Here is a 24,569-nt window from a genome sequence, read left to right as displayed (position 1 = left end):
TGACTTTGATACAGAAGGAATTAAGATTGAGGGAGTAAACAAAAACAAAGGTAGAATGCACTCTCACCTTGCTCCCTTTTTCTTAGCCCCAGTAGAAAGCTGATAATTACATTTTCCTTTTTCATCCAAAAGAATAGAATGTAAAATCAAGTAGATAGAGAAGTGCATAGCCATCTTGAAGTCTTAAGACAAATTAAGCTTGATTAAAATAGCTGGAGTATACTCATCTCACCCAGGCAGTTCTATCTTTTTTACTAAATACTGATGTATAGAAAGCAGACAATGAAAGAGGATATGCTCACATAAAAGTTGAATTAAATTTTGCCTATCAGTAAGTTTTCTAACTGAATTAGGAGCCTATATATTTACAAAACTGAGTTACTAGTAATGGTGACTAACATTTGTTACTGTTTCAGGTGCTGTTTAAAATGTTTTACAAGTATCAATTTAAAATGTTTTACAAGTATCACATCAATCCCAGGAGGTCAGGTACTTTTATTATCCCTGTTTTACAGATGAGGAAACTGAGGCTTTTCCATTTGGTTAATCCTGGATTCAGTCCTTGAGAGTCTGATTCCAGAAGTTGAATGCTTAACTCTTTATTAGGCAATTTTATGAAATGCCCTAATATTATAGGATATATCAGACACATAGGTTGGTCATTTGAAAACATTAATCTTCCTAAATCTGTTCAGCTATAAGTGCTGATAATCTTTAGGTTACTTTATCCATTCTTTTATGCAACAAAGAGGGCTTGTCATTTGGCAAGCTTTGATTGACACTGTCATTGTCACCATCATTAATTTGGCACTATCTATCTGACTACTAGGGCTGCTTCCAGAGAGACCTGCTGGCCTTACTTCACCAAATTTGAAGACTTTTATGTCAAAACAAGTTTAAATCAAGTTGAATTCACTACAACCTCTTAGATATTTTAATTTTAACTCTCCACCACCGTCTACACAGGGGTTGGATCTCCTCCTTTAACCATGCCCCAGTCTAAGTCTCAGTTTTGTTTTTTTTTTTCCTCACACTGTCATGCCATTAGGATACTCAGAGAATTATTCCCCTCTGAGAAAAAAAAATGACAAAAAAATTGTAATATTAATTTGCATAAATTCAATTTTCATTTTTAATTCAATAACTCCAATCCTGATCATTGAATTATGGTAATCATGTCCATATTTGTTTTATTATCCTCTTTTGAAATTAATTAATTGCTAAATCAGTGAACCTTTATATAATGTAGCAGCTAGTTATTTTGATGTCTCAAAAATTAAAAGTAACTTCTAAAAGTTTCTGGTTTACTCAGACAGTTTTAAAAAGAAATCATTCATTTACTCCCTGAAGAATAGAAGAATAGTGTATTAGTCCATTCTCACTCTACTGTGAAGAAATATCCAAGACTGGGTAATTTATAAAGGAAAGAGGTTTAATTGATTCATAGTCCTGAATAGCTGGAGAAGCCTCAGGAAACTTATAATCATGGCAGAAGGCAAAGGAGAAGCAGGTACTTTCTTCACAGGGTGGCAGGATGAAGTAAGAGCCAGCAGAAGAAATGCCAGACCCTTATAAAACCATCATATCTCATAAGAACTCACTCCCTATCATGACAACAGCTATGGGGAAACCACCCTCATGATTCAGTTACCTCTCATTGGGTCCCTCCCAGTACACATGGAAATTATGGGAACTACAATTTGAGATGAAATTTGGGTGGGAACACAGCCAAATAATATCATTCTACCCTGGTCCCTTCCAATCTCATGCCCTCACATTTCAAAACACAATCATGCCTTTCCAACAGTCCTCCAAAGTCTTCATTCATTCCAGCATTAACCCAAAAGTGCAAGTTCAAAGTCTCATCTGAAACAAGGCAAGTCCCATCTACCTATGAGCCTATAAAATCAAAAGCAAGTTAGTTATTTCCTAGTTACAATGGGAGTACAGGCATTTGGTAAATATACCAGTTCCAAATGGGAGAAATTGGCCAAAACAAAAGGACTACAGGCCCCATCCAAGTCCAAAATCCAATAGAGCAGTCATTAAGCCTTAAAGTTCCAAAATGATCTTCTTTGACTTCATGTCTCACATTCCAGGTCACACTGATGCAAGAGGTGGGCTCTGTCAGCCTCAGGCATCTCCAGTCCTGTGGCTTTGCAGGGTAAAAACCCCCTTCTGGCTACTTTCACAGACTGGCATTGAGCATCTGTGACTTTTCCTGGTGCACAATACAAGCTGTCGGTGAATCTACCATTCTGGATCTGGTGGATGGTGGCTCTCTTCTCATAGCTCCACTAGGCAGTGTCCCAGTGGGTACTCTGTGTGGGAGCTCCGATCCTGTATTTCCCTTCCACAGTGCCCTAGCAGAGGTTCTTCATGATGACTCCACCCTGCAGCAAACTTCTGCCTGGACATCCAGACATTTCCATATATCCTATGAAATCTAGGTAGAGGTTCCTAGACCTCAATTCTTGACTTCTGTGCACCAACAAGCTCAACACCATATGGAAGCTGCCAAGGCTTGGGACTTGCACCCTTTGAAGCAATGCTCAAGCTGTACCTTGGTTCTTAACCACAGCTAGAACTGAAGCAGCTGGGTGCAGGGCACCATGTCCTGAGGCTGCACAGAGCAGGAGAGCCCTGGGCCATCCCAGCAAACCATTTTTGCCTCCTAGACCTTTAGGCCTTTGATGAGAGGGGCTTCCATGAAGTTCTCTGACATACTCTGGAGACATTTTCCCTATTGTCTTGGGGATTAATATTTGGTTCCTCATTACTTATACAAATTTCTGCAGCTGGCTTGAATTTCTCCCCAGAAAATGGGTTTTTTATTTAACCTCATATAGTCAGACTGCAAATTCTCCAAACTTTTATGCTTTGCTTCCTCTTGAATGCCTTGCAGCTTAGAAATTTATTCTGCCAGATACCCTAAATCATCTCTATCAAGTTCAAAGTAAGTTCCACACATCTCTAGCACAGAGGCAAAATGCCACCAGTCTCTTTACTAAAACATAGAAAGAATCACCTTTATTCTAGTTCTCAACAAGTTTCTCATCTCCATCTGAGACAACCTCAGTCTGGACTTCATGGTCCATATCACTATCTGCATTTTGGTCAACAAGTCTTTAAGGAGCTCCAAACTTTCCCACATCTCCCTGTATTCTGAGCCCTCAAAACTTTCCAACTTCTGCCTCTTACCTAGTTCCAAAGTTGCTTCCACATTTTCAGGTATCTTTATAGCAGCACTCTGCTCTTGGTACCAATTTACTGTATTAGCCTGTTCTAACACTGCTATGAAGAAATACCCAAGATTAAGTAATTTATAAAGGAAAAAGGTTTAATTGGCTCACAGTTCTACATTGCTGAAGAGGCCTCAGGAAATTTACGATCATGGCAGAAGGCAATGGGAGAAGCAGGCGCCTTCTTCACGTGACAGCAGGACACAGCGAGAGCCAGCAGGGGGAATGCCAGAAGCTTATAAAACCATCATACCTCATGATAACTCACTCACTATCATGAGAACAGCAAAAGGAAAACCACCTCCATGATTCAGTTACCTCCCAGGGGGACATGGGGATTATTGGGACTACAGTTCAAGATGAGATTTGAGTGGAGTTGCAGCCAAACTATATCAAATAGACTATTCAGAAGTGTCAGGATAGGCATAGGAATTACTTTAATGGGTTTTGCAATAGAGAAGAGAGATTGAGCCAACTTCAAATATAACAAGAAAAAGTGGGAATTTATATATCAGAAGCAGGATGGAGGTTAGTAGATGGAAAATTATTAAGAGGAAACATCAGTGATGAGGGCTATTCTGGCTAAACCACTTAAACAGGACTGTTGGTGAAGGCAAGCCAGGGTTATCAGACATCACCTAGGGGATGGTGGAGGTGAGAGGGTAATCAGACATTGAGAGAAGGGGGTTTTGGCTAAACCAGCTCATCAGGATTCTTGTTAAAACTGGACAATGCAAAGACAGACACAGAAGTGAAATAGTCAAGGCCTAGTTGGGAAGAGGATTCAGAGGAGCCTTATTAAACATTGGTCAAGGAGAGAATAATAGCAATAGTAGAATGTTTCAACCATGTTGCAGATTAGAGTTTAGTGGAGAAGGGAGCTTTAACTTCTTGTTGTTCTATTTATTCACATTCTAAGCAAAGACCCTCCCCTGTGAGCACTAACCCATTTTAGTACATTATGCCATATTCCAGGCACCCACTATACTGTTTCCGCAATGATGCTTTCAGGGTAACTGTTGGTCTGTAGTGACAATTCAGCCACTTATCTATGCTAATGCTCAAGAGTTTATTTATGCCATCTTAGACACTGTCATCATTTATTGATTTACATTTGGGATGGCTTAATTAAGCAAATTGGATGAAGTCTCAGGAATTAAATGAATGTGACCAAAGGAAAAAGGATTCTACAGGGTTTGATGGAGAATAGGAAACAAAGGCTTACTGAAACAGTTACATGAAAATTTATGTTATGCAAACCTTCTCAGTCAATGGAACACTACTTCTCAATCTTATTTGGATGTGATACTTCAAAAATTAAATGTCAAATAAACCTTGCTTTGTCTACAAAAAAGAGTAGATAGATACACTGCCTTGTCTCATTCTGAATTTATTCATGGGGAAGAAAATGAACTAGGAAAATACTTTAAAATTGAAATAAAAGTTCTAGCAACGTGATCTAAACTGGTTTTCCTTTTAGTGATTTCTCCAGACTTTTAAAGTGACTTTTTTTTTAAATCTAAGTTATAGATTTATTAAAAATGTGTCGAGAACTCCATGAATGTTACCCATTAGAGGTTAGTAGATGCTTTGCTTTAAAGAATGGATTTAATTGATCAGTATAGCAATACTCTTCATGGAAAGATGTACCCAAAGTGCCCTATTGTTGGTTTATAATTAATTGGCTAGCCTAACATCTTTTCATACGTGGAATAAAGAAAAGCTGCCACATCAATAAACAGAAATAGAATTAATAGAGTTAAAGAGCAGAGACCCTGTCTGTACTGGTCACTTTCTTAACACTAGCATTTAACCCAGTTTCTGGCACATCACAGAATCAACTAATGCTGGTTGAATTAATAAACTCTATTCTAAAATACAATGTATGAAAATATAATAGGCTTAGATATAGTTTCAGGCATAAAAACTAGATAATTTGCATAGGCTTATTTGTTTGCTTTTATCTTACTGGTTTCCTTATTCTTCCTTTTTCTAGCTTACTATAGTATATATACCACTGTAAAAATTGAATTTTTCAGCAAAAGAGATAAAAACGTTTTCTTTAACATGTATTATGTTTAAAGAAGAAAAAAATTAGTAGCATTTCCCTTAAGAAATAGCTTGGCGTATACAGCTTACTCTTGTATATTGAGAGCAAAATGCTTTTGAAATCTATATGCTTAAGAAAACAGAAAAGAAGCTTGGAGCTGAGATGCAGGGAATTCTGTATCTCTGCTTGGAAATAAAGAAACAGACCACGGAGCTTGTTAATCATGCGAAAGGCATAATCAGCACAGACTTGGGGTTAATTGTAGTTCTAGAAATAAAAGGGTGTTCTACCCATTGGATTGAGGCACCAGCATCAGGTCAGCGTTTAGAGAGAATTTTTAAAAAGAACAGAATTATGACTCTCATATAAATATAAAGGATACTTAAAAATTTTGTTTAACTTTCAATTAAATAATGAGAAACCCAGTAAGATGTTACAATGGTTCAAAAGAGAATTCAAATAACCAAATAATAGATGGTTAATAGATAAATTAGATAGATCTGTGGATAAGATAGATAGATAATCAGGAATGTTAAGATGAATTTACAAACAAATAGATGCATAGAGGCAAAATAAATCTGTTCACTGGGGCAATAATCCATTGCATTATACCACAGTCTCCATTTAACACAAGTTACCCAATTTGCTAGACAAGTTGCTTACAAAAAAAAAAAAAAAAACAGTAATCTTTTGAGCCACTTTAAAATCTCTTACAGATTTTCCTTATATCACTTTCAACCAGGCAAATACCTTTGGCTATTCAGAACATTTTAGAATCAGAAGACCTACTGCTGTTTGCACCTTAAAAAACCAAATAAACTAAGAGATTTACAGACAAAATGGAGAAGCAAATCTGAGAGTCACCACTTAGTTCTTAAGACTTCTGACTGGGAGTACTTGGTTCACGATTATAATATATCAGTTTAATGAGACAATATTAATATGATAATGTGTGGGAAATCAGATCACTATGTGAGTGTTCTTCATTGTTCATACTACAAAATAACTTACGCATGTACTTTAAAATTTTATCTTTACTATAGTGATTCCATATCCTCTCAGAGTAACTGTTTTCTGGTGAAAGCTACTTTTAATTTAAAGTTTCAATTGCCGATATTAATGCAGAGTTGATTGCTTTTAAAGAAAAGTGGCTCGCTCATTGCTTAATAAGGCAAGATTCAGCACTCTACTCCCCCACTCCTAGCTTTCTCAACTCTCCCAACTGAGTTAATAACTACAACAAATTACAAGCACAAATTATTAACAACACTTAAAAGAGCATGCCCTACAGTTTTCTATACTCAACATGATAAAAAAACACAAGGTTAATGGCTGCATTGTTAACAGTTATAGTCTCAACATATTCAGTTTAGAGATAATGCAAAACTGGTCTATCTGTATAGAAACAATAATTGAGAAGAGGACTAAAGGCAAAAAAAAAAAAAAAAAAGATGAATTTTTTTTTTCTTTTTCCTCAGAAAAAGTTCTTGGATACCTGTGTATTTTAGTTGTTTTAAATGTTTGTAAATATAGTGGCTTGCAAAGAAATTGGGCATGTTTTCTGATGGAAAGAAAGAGTTAAAGGATGCTGAATTGTACTTTTTTTCTTAATGATTTCCCAAAAAGCTGAGAGAAAGAATAAATTATACTCCAAGAGCCTTTTTGGGCAGTGTGTTTGATGTAACAAAGTTATCATGATTAGACTAACATAACTTTTTTTTTTTTTTTTTGGCTACTTGGTAAGGCAATGGCAATCTGCTTTATAATAGAACCTTCTTAAGACATGTTTGAGAATAGATCATCTAAACACTAGTCTAAACAAATGCAAAAACAGAAAACCTTTCCTATATATATTTGGAGTATTTTGGAAGTAGCTTGGGATTTGGTGGAACAAATTTGGGATCTTTTAAAAGGGTCTGAATTCAAAATTTTTGTATGACTTGTAAACCATTAAAATAATTCACAGCTTGTGTCTCATTTGGTGGAAACATAAATTTGTATTCATGACTTCTAGGAAATATTTTAAGGAGGATTATTGACAAATTTTAGCACAGCAATATTCAGAAATGTTCAAAGAAAGATCGCTGTATCTGTTAATGTTTTCATTTTCTTTTGCTCCACAAAGAACTGGACTGAGATCACCAGCTTATTTTTGTAGGCCAAAAAACTACGTATAGCTTTGTTTACAATATTATGTGTATACCTGAATTCATAGGCAAAAGTAACCATGTTTCAAGTGAATTAACCTATTGGTATAAGGACCACCAGAGAATGTCCATAGCCTTCATTTGAGGTGTACAATTTGAATCAGCATTTGAAACATATACTTGTATATACTCATGGAATGAACAATTTAAATTCATGTGATTTCAAATTTATAAAAGTGACCTTGCTTTTACATTATTAAATTTTCATTAAAAATTATACTCTTTTAAACCCCACAATTTTACCAATGCAATATTTTAAGGATAATTTTTCTTACTGATTTTATTTAAAAAAAACACCCACAAAGCAAACTGATTTCTGTTCTTTCTGTTCTTGAAACAAGTTCTTTCTCTATAGTTTTAGTTTGGGTAAATTCTGCATGTAAGTTTAGTATATAATTAAAGAATAAGTAAAAATGGAGTAAAAAGACACATCTATAAAGCTCTGTTGGTATGTACTTCAGAACCGTACTTACCATGGAAGAGCAATTATTCTGCAAAATTTTATGATATCTCAATTGCTGAGGAATTGTAAATAATATTTCTTTATTTTGGCAGAAGATTAACAATAAATGTTTAGGAATCATTTAAAACTTAGAATGTAAATTAAACACTATACCTGAAAAGAATCTTGCTAATCTTTTTCTAATGAAATTATTACTCATAATGGAATAGCATTTTTAAGGACAATTTTAAAACTTCCCTGAATTAAAACTTTGTCTATCTCATCTGAAGGAGGAGGAAAAAAATTAGAAAAAGAGAAGAGAGTCACAAAGTGAAAAGAATCAAACCACCATTGGGAAAAGCCAAAAGTAGTTACTATAAAGTATTAATCATCAATCTTATGATTTCTCATCCAAATTAAATGCTATACTCATTTATATTTTTAAGAATTGTTGTCTTAAAATTTTACTGCTTTAGGTCATGGTCACTTCTTTTATGACCTGAAGTACTGTGTCAGTAATATGAACCAATTGGCACCTATCCTCTTTTAATGGTAGAAAAAAAAAATGACTATTATATTGTAATACTTTGTTCTCTCTCTCCTCCTCTTTCTATTTTTTTTGTTTTTTGTTTTCGTTTTTGGATGGTTGGTGATTTGTTTGCTTCTCCGGGTTCCTGTTGATCAGTGGTGTTTGGCCAGTTTGTATTTTTCCAGACATCACTCCACGATGTTGTTGAGGTGTATGATGGGCCAACTCAGCAATCTTCTCTGTTATCTTCCCTCTCAGGATCCCATTCAGGTATCCTTTAATAGAACTGCCATGCATCAGTTACTGATTAAAGACTGACTTTGATTAGTATTGTAGTGAAAGTTGAGATTTATGTCATCCATATTAGAAATAAAGTGAAAATATTATCACTTTTTTTTTTTCTAAAGAATAGAAACAAAATTAACTCAGAAGGTTGAGAAAAATACAACCAACTATTCTCTAGGATTGTAACCAAGTAAATAATATATTTAATCACTTAGTCTCTGGTGTTTAATGTAATATAAAATATTTAAGAATTCTTTGAAGAATGAGGCAACTGTATAAAAATGTAATTAAAGCTTTCTGAGAAAAAGATTGCAATACAAGTTGAACCCAAAGAAACTATATTGGTAGTGGTAGGATATTTTAAAGTAATTTGATAGAACATAGATTGACATTTTCAAATGACAGTGTAAGATTATAATATAATTTGTTAGGTTTACTGAATGAAAATTATTTATGATATCTAGTGTTTGTTTTGTTGAGTAGGAGAATCACTTCCACTGAGTTCAGGTAATCAGATCACAATTCGATTTACTTCAGTTGGACCAATAACAGCTAAGGGATTTCACTTTGTTTACCAAGGTAAGTGACCCTGTAGTCTAGAAACACACTAAGGAATGATATCATTTTCTATGATGTATTCAGAGATTTTGAATGATGAAATCCTCTAGATAAAAGTGTTTTTAAGCAGTTTTATTTTGTCCCCTCCCCCATCACTACATCACTGTCAACTTGACCAAAGTAAACAAAATCTATTGCTTCCATCATCATTCTCAGTTTAAATGCCTGATTTTCCTTCCTTCTCACATATTGTTTTCAAAACATCTACTTTTTTTCCTGACAATTCTTTACTATCTACATTTTCTATTTTCTAACAGTCTAGTACTCTAGACTATTTAATCTAATTTAGTTTAGCATTCTAAATTAAAGATACAAAAATTTTGGTGCTGATGTACTTAAACATGCCAGGGAAATCAGTGTTCCATTCTAAAATTATAGTTTCTCATTCTCTCAGGAGAATTAAAACTTTCTTCACAGTTTTTAGGACTTTTGTGCAATTAGAAGTTTGTTTACACAGTTTTTTCTTGCCTGTGGTAGACAACCTTCTACATTATCATTAAACCAAGTTAAGAGCCATTATTTGAAATATTTTCTTTGAAATACATATGTTCATATGGTAGTTATTCTCAAAAGTATCTTGCATTTTATTCCTAAGAAATGTATAAGCATTTGTGATTTGTTATTCCTATTAAACCCTCTTACCCCATTCATCAGTTGACTATAATACTATACTCTTTTACTTTAAGTAGTACTTCCCCCTGGAAACAATGTGTGGTATTATGACTATAAAAAGGCACTATAATGAGTGGAATTATACTTACTCAAGTCGAATAAGAAGAATTAATCTATTTAGAATTCATCATATCATTTTTCTGGGCTATTGTCAATCTCTTTAATCACATTTGTTATGTGTTTTAAAAAGAAAAAACATCCTGTTATCATTCTATTTTACTAAACCAAAAAAAAAAAAAAAAAGAGAGACACAATTAAAGGACATACCTATAAAATCTAAAAGCAATTTCAAATCTGATATTGTGTGATTATTAAAGTAAAAAGTTTTATTGTTGTTAATCTGTCTGAACATATATTCTACCTAGTCCAAATGTAGTTATCTTTCTCAATAGCAAATGTGTTTGAAATTAAGTTTGTGAACATTCTATGAAACTAATAAAGTACTGTTTGCTTTTGTAAAATCTGTTTTTAATTAAGAACCAAATACTGAAAACAAAAGTAAAATTATTTGATATAACCTGACACATATTTTTTGAACTTGGTATTCTAAGCTTAAAAAGAAAAAAAAATGCTTTCAGTTTTATCCCACAAATTACAAAAATATCTAACAAAAAGTACTTTGTAATATTAATTAGTCTGTTAAAACAAAAATAGAAAAAAAATGGTTGATGTTTAAAGGATCAAAAGTAAAACTTTTCTGGTAAAAAACCTTGACGATGATAACAATATTTATTTTAAATTATGTTATTCTGTCTGAAATTTAACACTTTGAGAATATATTAAAATTGTTAATTCAAGTTCTGATAAAAAGTGATGATTTCTCAAAAACGTGTTTAAACAGTTACATACAGAAATCTGTATTTGTCTACCATGTAAAATTAAAATAAATAATATTTCTACACAGCTGTTCCTAGAACAAGTTCTACACAATGCAGTTCTGTGCCTGAACCAAGATTTGGAAGAAGAATTGGCAATGAATTTGCAGTCGGTTCCTTGGTTCTTTTTGAATGTAATCCAGGGTATATTCTCCATGGATCCATAGCAATTAGATGTGAAACAGTGCCCAATTCTTTGGCCCAGTGGAATGATTCCTTACCTACTTGTATTGGTGAGTATATAAATTTGTATGATCTGTGATTATACATATTTTATATAAAAATTGATTATCTTACATCTTTCAATTTGTTAAAATTTCAAATGTAATTATGCACTAAATTTTAAGTAATTTAATAAGTATGCTTTATATAAATATGAAAAATCAGTGGAGATTTGTTGCAATCGTCTTGGTGATGAAATCAGTGAAAAACTTTGTTGAATTAGATAAATAGTTTCCTCATATACTGATTTACATGGATTTATATGGATGTAAGTACATACATATGTTTCCAGGAACACAGAATCTGATGCTACTAATGTGGGATTATGAAGCACTATTATCCTTTTTTTTAATTTTTAATTTTTGTGAGTACACGGTAAGTGTATATATTAATGGAGTACATCAGATGTTTTGTTATAAGCAGTAAATATGAAATAAGCACTTTATGAAGAATGGGATATCCATCTCCTCAAGCATTTATTCATTTCATTGCAACAATCCAATTACACTCTTTAAGTTATTTTAAAATGTACAGTTATTATTGACTATAGTCACATTGTTGTGCTATCAAATGGTAGGTCTTAAAGCTGACTTTTCTGGAAATATTTTGCTTGGTCATCAAAAGAATTAGAAAATATGAATTTTTTTTTCTGACTTTGTTAGTTACAGATATGTATAAAAATATAAAATAATAAATTTTTTCAGTCTTTCACAAATATGGGTGGTAACATTTTGAATGAGTAAAATGCATAAGGTTAACCAAAAACTTATTGTTTCAAAGTTGTTTTTGCAATAGTATATCTAACTTATGTTGGTAAATAGAATGTATACTATCTAAAATTATGGATATCTTAATAGTTTAGAATTTTATAGTATGTCAGGGTAATTATAATGATGCTTGGCTTTTGTAGCATTCCATAGACATAGAAAATATAGAAAGTAGGGAAATTACTCTCTTCTCTGCCCCAATAACATATCTGAAAATTATTATTTTAAAAAAATACATAATATTAAATTCAAAAAAGAGTGGTAAGACTTAATTTCAGGTTATAAAATAATTCTAATGACTTGAGTTGTTTCTCATTAAAGTTACATTGGTATGTGATGTTAAAAATAAGATTTTATTTTATTTTATTTTATTTTTTTGAGAGAGAGTCTTGCTCTGTTGCCAGTCTGGAGGGCCGTGACATGATCTCAGCTCCCTTTCGACTTCTGCCTCCCAGATTCAAGCCTCCTGCCTCAGCATTCCGAGTAGCTGGGATTACAGGAATGCACTCCCATGCCCAGCTAATTTTTGTATTATTACAAAATACAAAAGGGACCAGGTCTCACCATGTTGTCTAGGCTGGTATCAAACTCCTGGCCTCAAGTAATCCACCCGCCTCTGCATCCCAGAATGCTGAGATTACAGGTGTGATCTACCACGCCCAGTTGAAAATAATATTTTTTAAAATAAAAGATAAGCAGAAATTTTGTTTTATTTTTGTTTTAATTTTAATAATCTTAATAGTCCACTCTCCATAGGGAAGAATGAGTATGTATATTGACACATAATAGACAATCATAAATATATAAAATTACTTTTCAATAACACATTTTGCCATATGAAAATGAATTATATTTGCCATTCTTATTTTTAGCTTTTTAAAATACATTTGTTCACATGTCAGTTCACAGGTCATTAGAATAAAAAATAATCTTAAATTGTGAAATAACATAGAAGGTACATTCATTTCTACTGAGAAGAAATCAAAGATAAATCTGTTGATATGCATTCGCAGGATTTTTTTTTTTTTTTTTTTTTCTTTCTTGACTGAGTCTCACCCTGTCGCTCAGGCTGGAGTGCAATGGCATGATCTTGGCTCACTGCAACCTCCGCCTCCCAGGTTCAAGCGATTCTCCTGCCTCAGCCTCCCGAGTATCTAGGATTACAGGCACCCGCCACTATGCCCTCCTAATTTTTTGTTTCTTTTAGTAGAGACGGTGTTTCACCATGTTGGTCAGGCCGGTCTTCAACTCCTGACCTCGTGATCCACCTGCCTCGGCCTCCCAAAGTGCTGGGGTTTAGGCACGAGCTACCACACCCGACCAGGATATGTAATTTTTATAGAATATGTTTGCTTTAAGTAAAATATATTTTTTTACCATTTAAATGAGGACATTGTCAACAACTGTGCTAGGATAATGGTATAAACTGGGCTGTCACAAATAACTAGGAAAGATGGATGGTCATTTGATTTCTCTAGGAATTTGATATTGCCTCTCCCACCCCCCCAAAAAAAATATACCTAGCATATTTCACAGTGCATTTTTTTCTTACAACAAATATTTTAATTTTTTCCATGACAATAAATGGAACCTGAACTATTCTTGTATTATTCTATTATTTGTCGAATGACCACTTACAAAAAATAATTTAAAACACTAGAAGACTGAAAATGACTCTTAAATTTTCTTATCTTTTAGCTAAATAACCACAATTTCTGATTTCTGATATTTATAATTTTCTTAATGCCACTATTTGCCAATCCTATCATCTGAATATTTATTCTCTCCCTCTCCCCACCACCCCCCACAACACACAAATTCTTATATTGAAATCTAATCCCCCATGTAGGGGTATTAAGAGGTGGGGCCTTTGGAAGGTGACTAGGTCTTGGGGGCTCCACCCTCAGGAATGAGATTAGTGCCTTTATAAAATAAGTCTGAGGAAGCATATTCAGCCTTCTGCCATGTGAGAACACAGAAGGCACTGTCTATGAAGCACTGAGCAAGCCCTCACCAAACACTACATCTGCTGGCACCTTGATCTTAGACTTCCCAATCTTTAGCACTCTAAGAAATACATTTCTGTTGTTGACAACTTACCTAATCTGTGGTATTTTGTTTTAGCAGCCTGGATTGTCTAAAAAAGCCCCATTCCATGCTAAGTAATTTAAATACATATTTGATGTAATCCTCTGACAAATCTATGGAACTGTTACTTTTGGAATGTACAGATGAATAAACTGAGTCTGAAAGAGGTAAAATAGTTCTCTTTAAAGTGGCAGAGCCATAGTAAGGGTTAGAGTGGAGGCAGGATTTAAGACTAAGTTTTCCTACCTTTATACCTAAATTAATTGATAGATTACTGCTTCTGTTTATATTCTGACTTATAAACTATTTTCAATTACATTTCTGCCTCATTTATTATGCAGAATTGCTGACTCTATTAAAGTACATTTTTGGCAGTCCACAAGTATAGGAGATAAATCAGCTGGACTTGATGTTCCACCTGTCTTGTGCTTACCAGAGAGCTGGGGTTAATAGGGCAGAGAGATCTTCCCCTTAGGTACTTGTACTCTCATAAAGACAAAACAAATAATGTCCTCTTTTCTGAACCACAATACATACAACACAATACATTGACTTCATACTCATGAAATATTATAAATAACATTTATAACATTCTGAACTAAAGGAATCATGAGCTAAAAGAAATGTTTCTATATGTCAATGCCAAAATTAGTCATACAATATGCATAAATTGGAAATTACATTGCTTGAAATCAGTTTAATAATTGAAGACAGACACATAATAATAACTCTCTTCAAAACTCATAGTAGATTTTTAAATCTTTTTCTATAAATACTAAGAATCATTGTTTCTGCCTCACTTTCCCCAGTAATTATTTACATAATTTCTTCTCACTTTTAATATATTTACGTAGATATTGATAGAAGATATCAATGCGGTAAAAATAGAAGAACTTAGAAAAGTAGTTCTCTTTACTTAGTTTCATATAATCTACTGTAAAAACAGAGTAATATAATGACATGGAAATTCGTAAACTAGTTCATTAATCTTTAAATATCATCAAAACCCCTTTTATTCCTTTAGAGTGTTCAAAGAACCTACATATGCCAAGAATTGAAATGTAAATGTGTGAATTAATCCTTAAAGGTTCTGTTTGTATATTTATCATGTTAATGTGCTAATTAATGTGAGAGGTTGTAAAGAATTATGTAAAATTGAGTGAAATCATCAGAGCTGGGAATTGTACTAAATTATCAGCACAAGAGTTGTGGCTGAATGTCTTGGCTTTGTCCGCATGACTGAATTGAGGTGAGTTACAATAAGATCCTGGAAAATTTACATAATCTCTGATCTTCAAATCCCATATCAATAAAACAAGAAAATAAGAGAACTTCTTCATAGGTTCATTATGACTAAATGATTAAAAGCCTTGGCTTAGTTCTTAGAACCTAATAAGTACTAAAAAATTAAGTTGTTTTTGTTTTTGTCAAATAATCCACCACAAAATCAAAAGAGAAGATTCCAATTCTAAAAGTATTCAATGCAGAATATAGGACTTAATATGCAGTACTGATCAAGTATTTGATACTATTGATTTTAATTTGTTGATATTTTATTTTTAAAGCTAGTTAAAGTTATTATATGGAAAATGTGCCTTCCACAGATGTTTGCATTTTGGAAAAGGCTGAAAGCATTAAGTACTGTCATCCTTTCCAACTTTAATTTAGGGTTCCTTGCATGTTTGACTTTTATTTGCATTTAAAATTTATGAGCAAGTTCTGGAAAATGTGTTGATTGTATTGAAAATAATAGTAAATCTTTATTAAAATATACCATTTAGGAGGACAGTGAAATTTCCACCAATTAATGCATTCCAGGTCAAATGGTTGAGGAGTAGACTTAAAGAAATAAACATTTTGTTTGTTTTCATTGTTGGCAAATTTTTTTTTAACATAAAATGAAAACAAAGTTAAAATAATTATTACTACAATTTTAATAGGCCTTAGAAATATATATTTAACCAATGTTTATGCTCTGCTTTTCTTCTTACCCTAAAAATTTAAACATCACGTTATCCAAAGAAATAAATTTTCTTATGTCCATGAAGACATGCAGATGAGACAGAGTTAGAAAGAGGCAAGATATAGATGGGAGAAATGATCTGTCGCATTAAAAAGAGAGAGAAAAGGAAAAAAAAAAAAAATAGCAAAATAGCAAATGAAGAGAAGGGACTGAAGAAAGAGAACATTTGAAGAGAATATTTGTGAAACATAGAATAGAGAATATGAGACTATACATTTTACTTTGTTTTTATTTTTATTCTTTTTGAAATCGAGTCTTGCACTGTCACCGAGGCTAGAGTGCAGTAGCACGATCTCCTGCAACCTCTGCCTCCTGAGTTCGAACAATCCTCCCACCTCAGCCTCCCAAGTAGCTAAGATTACAGGCATGCACCACCATGCCTGACTAATTTCTTTGTATTTTTAGTGGAGACAGGGTTTCACCTTATTGGCTAGGCTGGTCTTGAACTCCTGACTTCAGGTGATCCATCTGCCTCGGTCTCCCAAAGTGCTGGGATTACAAAAAGGTGTGAGCCACCACACCTGGCCCAAGACTATAAATTTTAAACCATTAACCATTTGTGTCTGAAACCCAAGAAAGCCCCTATTCTACATGATTATCACAAAGTGTTTTTGTATTTCAAATGTATCAATTGATTAATTCTAGCATTTTAGCCATCAAATATAAAAACCTATATAAAAAGAGTAAGGTGATACTATCTAACTAAGGATTTATCTCAGCAAGTACAGTAGCTCATAGCAGGAACTAAAGTCTATGAAAGACTTTAGGCTTTTATCTATTCTATTACTGATATTCCACCTCAGTAGTGAATGCTAGATTCACTAGTAGTGAATGCTGTTCTCAACCTAGATTCAGCCAGAACTCACTTCCTACTTTTAGGGCAAAAGATGAGCTACCCAGGAACCCACACCATCTCTCTGTCAGAGGTCCAGCAGTCTAGTTTCTTGGGCTTTTTGAGAACCCTGATACTGCATTCATCAGGAGTCTTTAGATATAGAACAGACTACCTGTAATTTTGCATGGATTTTTGCTATGGTCTAAATATTCATTTTCCCCATTTTTTTGTGTAGAAATTCTAACCCCTAAGGTGATTGTATTGGGAGGTGGGGCCACTGGGAGATGACCAATGGGATTATTGTCCTCATAAAAGCAACACCAAGGATGTTACTAGTTGGACATCCAAGAGGGATGTCCCTCTACCATGTGAGGACACAGCAAGAAAATGGCTGTCTATGAGCCAGGAAAAGGGTCCTCACCAGATACTGAATCTGCCACTGCTTTAGAAAACTTTGATTTCCCAGACTTTACAACTATAAGAAATATATTTCTTTTGTTTATAAGCCACCACCTAGTCTATGGTTTTTTGTTATACTAGCCTGAAAAGACTAAGGCAGAAAATTGGTACCAGGAGTGGGGTTCTACTGTAACAAAAACCTAAATATGTGGCAGCAGCTCTGGAACTGGATAACAGGTGTAGGCTGGAAGAGTTTGAGATGCATGCTAGAAAAAGCCTACATTGTTGTGAAAGGACTGTAAGAGGAAATTCTGATGAGGGATCAGAATAAGAGGAGGAAAGCTCTTGAGAAAGGCATCATCTTTTTACTAAAATATCTAAGGGGTTATGAATAGAATATTAGTAGAAATGTGGATAGTAAAGCCAATTCTGATGAATCTTTAGATGGAAATGAGGAACAAGTAGTTGAACAATAGAGGAAAGAATATTATTGTTATATTGAAGCAAAGATTATGCCACGTTATAACAAAAGTGGCTGATTATGTTCATGTTATGGAGTTTTCTGGAAGGTAAAACTTTAAACAATGAAATTGGATATTTGGCTAAGAAAATAAGCAACATGTTAATGGTTCAGCTTGGCTTCTCTTGACTGCCAATGATTTAAACATGGAATTGTTAATCGATTGGAAATCAGGGCCAGGCACAGTGGCTCACACCAGTAATCCCAGCACTTTGGGAAGCTGAGGTGGGCAGATCACAAGGTCAGGAGTTCGAGGCCAGTCTGGGCAATGGGAAACCCGTCTCTACTAAAAATACAAAAATTAATCAGGTGTGGTGGTGGACACCTGTAGTCCTAGCTACTCTGGAGGCTGAAGCAGGACAATCACTTGAACCCAGGAGGCAGAGGTTGCAGTGAGCCAAGACCATGCCACAGAACTCAAGCCTGGTTGACAGAGCAAGGCTTTGTCTAAAAAAAAAAAAAAAAAAGAAAAAAAAAATGGGAATCAAAACTTTTATATTTTAAAAACTTTCAACCTACCCATATTGGAAAAATGAGAAGACCTATTCAAAAGAGAACTTTAAGAGTTTAGCCAAGGCGAGTGGATCACCTGAAGTCAGGAGTTTGAGACCAGCCTGGCCAACGTGGTGAAACCTGGTCTCTACTAAAAAATACAAAAATTAGCCGGGCATGGTAGTGCATGCCTGTAATCCCAGCTACTTGGTAGGCTGAGGCAGGAGAACTGATTGAACCTGGGAGGCAGAGGTTGCAGTGAGCCGAGATCATACCACTGCACTCTAGTCCAGGCAACACAGTGGGACTCTGTCTTAAAAAAAAAAAAAAAAAAAAAGTTTAGTCAAGTACTGTTTGATAAGAAGACTAGTATGAACTGACCATCTCAATAGAAGCTAGAAGCTATTCATCAATACAATGCAAAGATTAGTCAGCCATCTAAACAGAAGTCAGGACCTATTGTCCAAAACAAAGGAAGAATGAACCTGAATGCATTTCAGAGATCAAGGCTGCCCATCCAGTCACAAGCCCAGAGTGCAAGGGCCTAGGAGTCAGATTTCAAAGGAAGGGCCTTAAGCCCCAGGCTCTGATTCATGCAGTCTGCTTGGCTACACAGGAATAGTTCCTGTGGGTCTGGTTCACCATGCCCTGTACCCAGTAAGGTTATGGAGATGTGGCTGCCTCTGTGTAGATTTCAAAGAGTGTCCTGGAAAGCCTCTCTGCCCAGACAGAGATCTGCCATAGGGGTCATGTGGATGGCCTCATACTTTTAGCATTACCTTGTGGAAAAATGCCCAGTGGAGCTACAGAGGTGGGGCCACCCATATGATCGTGAAACAGTAGAGCCACTGATGTGATGGTAGTCAGGGAGAACCACAGGCATGCAACTCTAATCTGTGAGAGCTGTGGTATGTATTATGCCCAGCAAAGTCACAGAAGTAAGATTATAACCTCCAGTAGGTCCAGAATATGGAAACTTCCCTGCAATGCGTCTGGGAGGAGACCTCCAACCTGTGAGTCTAGGAGGTGAGACCATAGGCCCAGTGGGACTGAAGAACAGAGCATTGAACCAAAAAAGATTTTTCTTGAATTTTAAAGTTTTGGTCCTGCTTAAGATCTGTTACCCCTTTCTTCTGCCCTGTTTTTCTTTTTAGGAATGGAAACATCTGTCCTGTGCCTGTCTCACCATTATATTTTGAAAGTAGATAATTTGTTTGATTTTACAGACTCTCAGCTGGAGGGCAGTTTGCCTCAGGATGAATCTTATCTTAAAGTGTCACCCATATGTGATTGACATGATATTTAGATGAGACTTTGAACATTAGACTTTTCGTTGATGCTGGAACAAATTACAACTTGTGGGGCTATTGGGATGGAATGAATGTATTTTGCATATGAGAAGGACATTAATTTTGGGGACCAGCAGCAGAATGCTGTAGTCTGAATATTTGAATCCCCCAAATTCATATGTTAGAATCCTAACTCATAAGGTGGTAGTATTGGGGGCAGGGATTGGAAGGTAGTTACGAGGGCAGAGCTCTCATGAATGGGATTAATGCTCTTATGAAAGAGACCCCAGAGAGATCTCTAGCCTGTTTTACCATGTGAGGACACAGCCAGAAGACGGTGATATATAATCCAGGAAAGGGGCCCTCAGCAGACATCAAATCTACCAGTGCTGATTTCCCAGCTTCCAGAACTGTGAGAAATAAATTTCTGTTGTTTATAAGCCACCCATTCTGTGGTATTTCGTTATAGCAACCTGAATAGAATGAAGCAGTTTAAAAGTACATATCCAGAGATAGAAAATTGTGTCAGATGACTTGTATTTTCTGCCAAGATCACATGAAAAAGACGTATTACCTTATACGATTTTAAAAATATTCTTCCTTGTGAAACAGGTGTAAATCCAGAAAGTTGACAATATGACAGATGGATATATGGGATCTGTGTAGAGAAGAAATAGAAAGGTGATGATTCTAAATGACATTCAGAAGACAGACCAGTTTAGGTTTTACCATTTGGTCCAACTACTAATCTTTACATAAATGAAAATACAGTTTGCATTTCTATTTTTAACTACAAGTATTTTTAGCTTCAAAATGTTCTGAATAAAAATGGTCATGTCTTAAAATATTTTTAAGATAGAAAAAGCTCAGTGTCTTAAATATTCAAATATGAGAGTCAAGTACAGAGCTATCTTATGTTGATATCAAAATGTTCTCTTTAATTTGTGCTCCTTTTCAACATCTGTTAACTGCACAAAACATCTGCCCCAAGGTCTTTGAATTTCTCATTTCCTCTGATTGGAACAGATATCTTTTTGTCTCACTACATCATTTCATTGACGTCTCCTATCTTTCTTGGCCATCCTATCTAAAATAATTTTCTGCCATCCATCAACCGTTTACTCTTTATATCATTACCTTTACCGCAGCCATCGAAATGTATTATGTATAATTTTTGGTTGTAAAACATTTCTTAAACTGTCTTAATCGTCCCTCTTTCCATTGTCACTATATTGGTTTTGGGCTCAATTGAAAGAGGACTTGGCACACAACAGGTGTTCAGTAAACTTTTGTTCAGTGAATGGATTTTAGTAAATTACTGTATCAATTTCCTGAATATCTGTAGAGGGTCTGACAACCCTCACCAACTTCCCAAGTCCAAGGTCCATATTTTTTCCATTTCAGTATCCACCACATGGTGATACTCTTGCATACTTTCCTGGCTTAGACCTTTACAAATCTGAGGTTTCAAACTCTTCTGACATCTGCAGAAAGGTATGTATGTTGGTGAAATGCAAGCAATAGATTTACATATTATATGGGGAGCTTTATTCTGAGAGAGAGCAAATTCTCTATTTACACTTTACAGTTTAGATATAATCTTTGACAGCCTATTTACAGGATTTTATACATGATGATTGTTTTTCTCTATCTTCACAGTTCAATGAATGCTCAGTTAACAGCTTAAGCCAAGTGAGCATCCAATTGAAACCAAAACAATACTGCTTTCTACATTCCTAATGATTTCCCTCTCAATTGTGTCCTTTCCGTTTCACAGTTCTTATTATTACTATCAACATTGTCTTTTTTTTTTTTTCTGTCACAGTAAAGCACAAGAAAATGTTCAGTAATTTTGCACACACTGACATACTAAAACTAAACTGTTGATTGGAAAGCAGCCCCATTAGACATGATATGTGAGTTGTGCTTATAGTTAAAATACCAAATTAGAAGATTCACAAACTTTAACAACTGGTTTGTAAACAATATTTAATAATCTTGTGCAAAGCATGTCGTTCCAAGCCTTTCTTAATTACAATACAATATAATAAAATTTTACTTAAAATAATTAGAGTTGAGACCAATGTAAAAATGAAAAATAAAACCTATGCTGAAGGCAGAGTTTTTATCTTCCAAATTTGACCTTTTTACACTTCACATTTCTTAAACTCTTCAGTCTCCTAAACCCCCAGGCTCTCCTCCATTTTAGACGCTGTGATTCAAATAACCCCCTGCAGCCACTAATAGCTTTGACAATATATGGCCTTAGGCATAAGTACTTCTGTTAGTGGGAGGTCTTTTTTGAAAAGCCCCAGAAGCCGCCACCTACTCGCCTTAGTCAAAGAGTCTTTAATTAGCTGCTTATCTGATCAGCTTATCTGGTTCTGTTTTTTTAAGTTCTTTAGAGACTCAGAAAGAACTACTTTTACTTGAAAGTCTCCATGGCAACACCTGTCTACTTCATCTTTTCTTAGAATGGGAAAAAATTCATGAAGAAATATATACAAAATCTCCATCTTATTCATTTATCCATTTATTCATCTACTCATTCATCCATGAAAAAGTTATTAAATACAATAATAAATAGCAATTTTTAGCATTTGAATGAAGCACTATTAAGCATTATCTCATTTAATATTGACATCAACTTTGGAAGGTAGATACAATTATCTCTATTTTACAGGTATTAAAACCTCTTGGCTTAGATAAAAAAGCAGAATTTGATTTGAACCTAGGCTGCTTGATTTGAAGGCCTGTTTTCTTAATCCACATATTATACTGAATACTGATCAGAACAGAAATTTATCATATATCTTTTAAAAACAGGATGCAAATGTTAGATTAAGTAATATACATGAGAGTCAAATGTAAAATATTCTGTATGTGGTATTGCTTATCTGCTAATTTTTCTATAGCATATTTTGTTGGTAAATAAATAAAGATGATTGACGTAGAATTAGACAAATATGGCTTGTTTAGGAAAATACTGGGAGACAGGAATGATGCAGGAATGATAAAGAGGTAATTTGAAAGCACAAGATATATACAGACACACAATCAGTTCTTCAGTGATTTATTCATCAAGAATTTATTGAGTGCTTACTGCATGCCAACACTATTCTAAGCACTGGTGACATCGTTTTGAATAAGAATATAAGATCTTTGTCCTTACATTTTGCATTTACATTTTACATTTTAGTGAAGGAGGATAAACGTCATCAAGAAATACATTCTTTTCTTTTGGGGAGTGGTAATGCTGTAGAAAAAAATAAAACAGGAGCTGGAGTTACCAGACATCCAGAGCATGCTGCCATTTTAAACCTGAATAAAATGAACAAAGGGAGGGATGAATAAAAGTCTTTCTTGTTGGTGAGCAAGTGTATGAACTGTTGAGGGGAGAGAGATCTTGACATGTTCAAGCCACAGTGTCTGGAACACAGTAAATGATAGCAAAGAGTGATAGGTGATGAGTTTAGAGAGGCAGAGCAGAGGGCCAAGTCACTTGGATCCTTGAAGACCATGGTGAGTTTGAAATTTTTCTAACTAGTATGGGAATATATTGAGCTGTGGAGTGATGTGATCTTAATCAGTTTCTAAGAAATCACTTAGTTAGTGTAGGGAGATGTGGAGTAGAACCAATATGGCTGATTAGAAGCCTATCAAGGTAATGGAGGGGAAAAGTAATGCGATTTGGATAGGAAGATAATGGTCACAGTGATACGAATTAGTAACCTTTGGGATATATTTTTAAGGTGGAGCTGTTACTGATAGATTGAGAATAGATGTAAATGTAAACTTGAATGCAAGAAAGATAAATCAAGATGAATGTTAGGTTTATGCCTAAGAACTGAGTGAATGGTGGTGACATTCCCTGAGATGAAAGAGAGTGTGGATGAGGAAGAATTTCAAAGTTATTATTTTGGACATATCCATTTTGAGATACTTATTAGACATATGATTGCAAAACTCACAGAAATCACAGCTAGAGGTAAACATCTGGTAGTCAGAGCATATAGAAGACATGGAAGTGTATGTTATCACTGAGCGGGGATGGTGATTAGAAGACAGACTATGGCCTGGGACAAAGTTACAAAGAGGAGAATGAGTTACCAAAAAAAAAAAAAAAAAAATCTGCAGCCAATAATACAGAAGAAAACCAGGAAAGTATGGTGTTCTGTTGGTCAAGCAAACAAAGGCTCAAGACAGATGGAGTGATCAACAGTGAGAACTAATTATTCATAGATTAAGTAAAATACAAGTTAAGGATTGATCATATTACAACATTAATATTCTGGTGACTTTGACATGGTCATTTCACTAGAGCAGTGAGGACAAAAGCCTGATGCAATGCATGAAAGAGACGATGGAGGAAGAGGAGATAACTTGTCACTGTAGCAGCATGGAAGAAAATTTATAATGCAAAGAAGGAGAAGAGTTAGAATCTTGACAAACAGAGTTTCAGGCAAAAAAGTGACCTTTTTTGCTCAGACTTGAGTCTATTGCAAGAAACTAATATGAAAATAATATGGAAGCATAGTATGATAAAATCGTACAGGAAAACATTTGGTGCTATGGGAAACTATAGGACACTTAGCACAGGAAAATTCCAAAGGATTGAAGAGGTAACATTCACACTGAAAGTCCGTAGATGGGTAGGTGTTAGCTAGGTGAGAGAAGGACAGATCAAGTGACAGCAATAAGGGAGCATATTAGTTTAGAAGGCTGGACTGGGATGGGGGATTAGGATGATGAGGAGTTGGGAAATTATAATTACATATAAGCCTGGAGATGAAGTCAGAGACGAATACAATTAACTATGTTTATCTGTAGGCCCAACACAGTGACTCGTGACTATAATCCTAGCACTTTGGGAGGCTGAGGCAGCATTGTTTGAGGCCAACAATTTAAGACCAGCCTGAGCAACATAGACCCTGTCTCTACAAATTAGCTACATAAAAATTAGCTGAATATCTATGCACAAATTACTGGGTATGATGTCACACACCTGTAGTAC

General features: G+C 34.7%; 1 protein-coding gene across 6 annotated transcripts in view; it reads left to right on the top strand.

Moving 5' to 3' along the window:
• CSMD3 (CUB and Sushi multiple domains 3) overlaps positions 1 to 24,569 on the top strand; it is a 1,225,248-nt gene that overhangs the window by 1,032,790 nt on the left and 167,889 nt on the right. For 3 of the 6 annotated variants that reach the window (XM_045398612.2, XM_045398610.2, XM_005563950.4), the window contains 3 exons: positions 8,627 to 8,740; positions 9,239 to 9,334; positions 10,950 to 11,153. In XM_045398612.2, the coding sequence (XP_045254547.2) occupies positions 8,627 to 8,740; positions 9,239 to 9,334; positions 10,950 to 11,153 (414 nt within the window). The remainder of the gene's footprint in view (positions 1 to 8,626; positions 8,741 to 9,238; positions 9,335 to 10,949; positions 11,154 to 24,569) is intronic. The other 3 variants (XM_045398613.2, XM_045398609.2, XM_074000054.1) reach the window with 1 other exon arrangement.

Source organism: Macaca fascicularis, chromosome 8, assembly GCF_037993035.2.
Source record: "Macaca fascicularis isolate 582-1 chromosome 8, T2T-MFA8v1.1".
Lineage (NCBI taxonomy): Eukaryota > Metazoa > Chordata > Mammalia > Primates > Cercopithecidae > Macaca > Macaca fascicularis.
The sequence above is the reverse complement of the archived record's forward strand: the minus strand, read 5'-3'. Positions and strand labels throughout refer to the sequence as shown.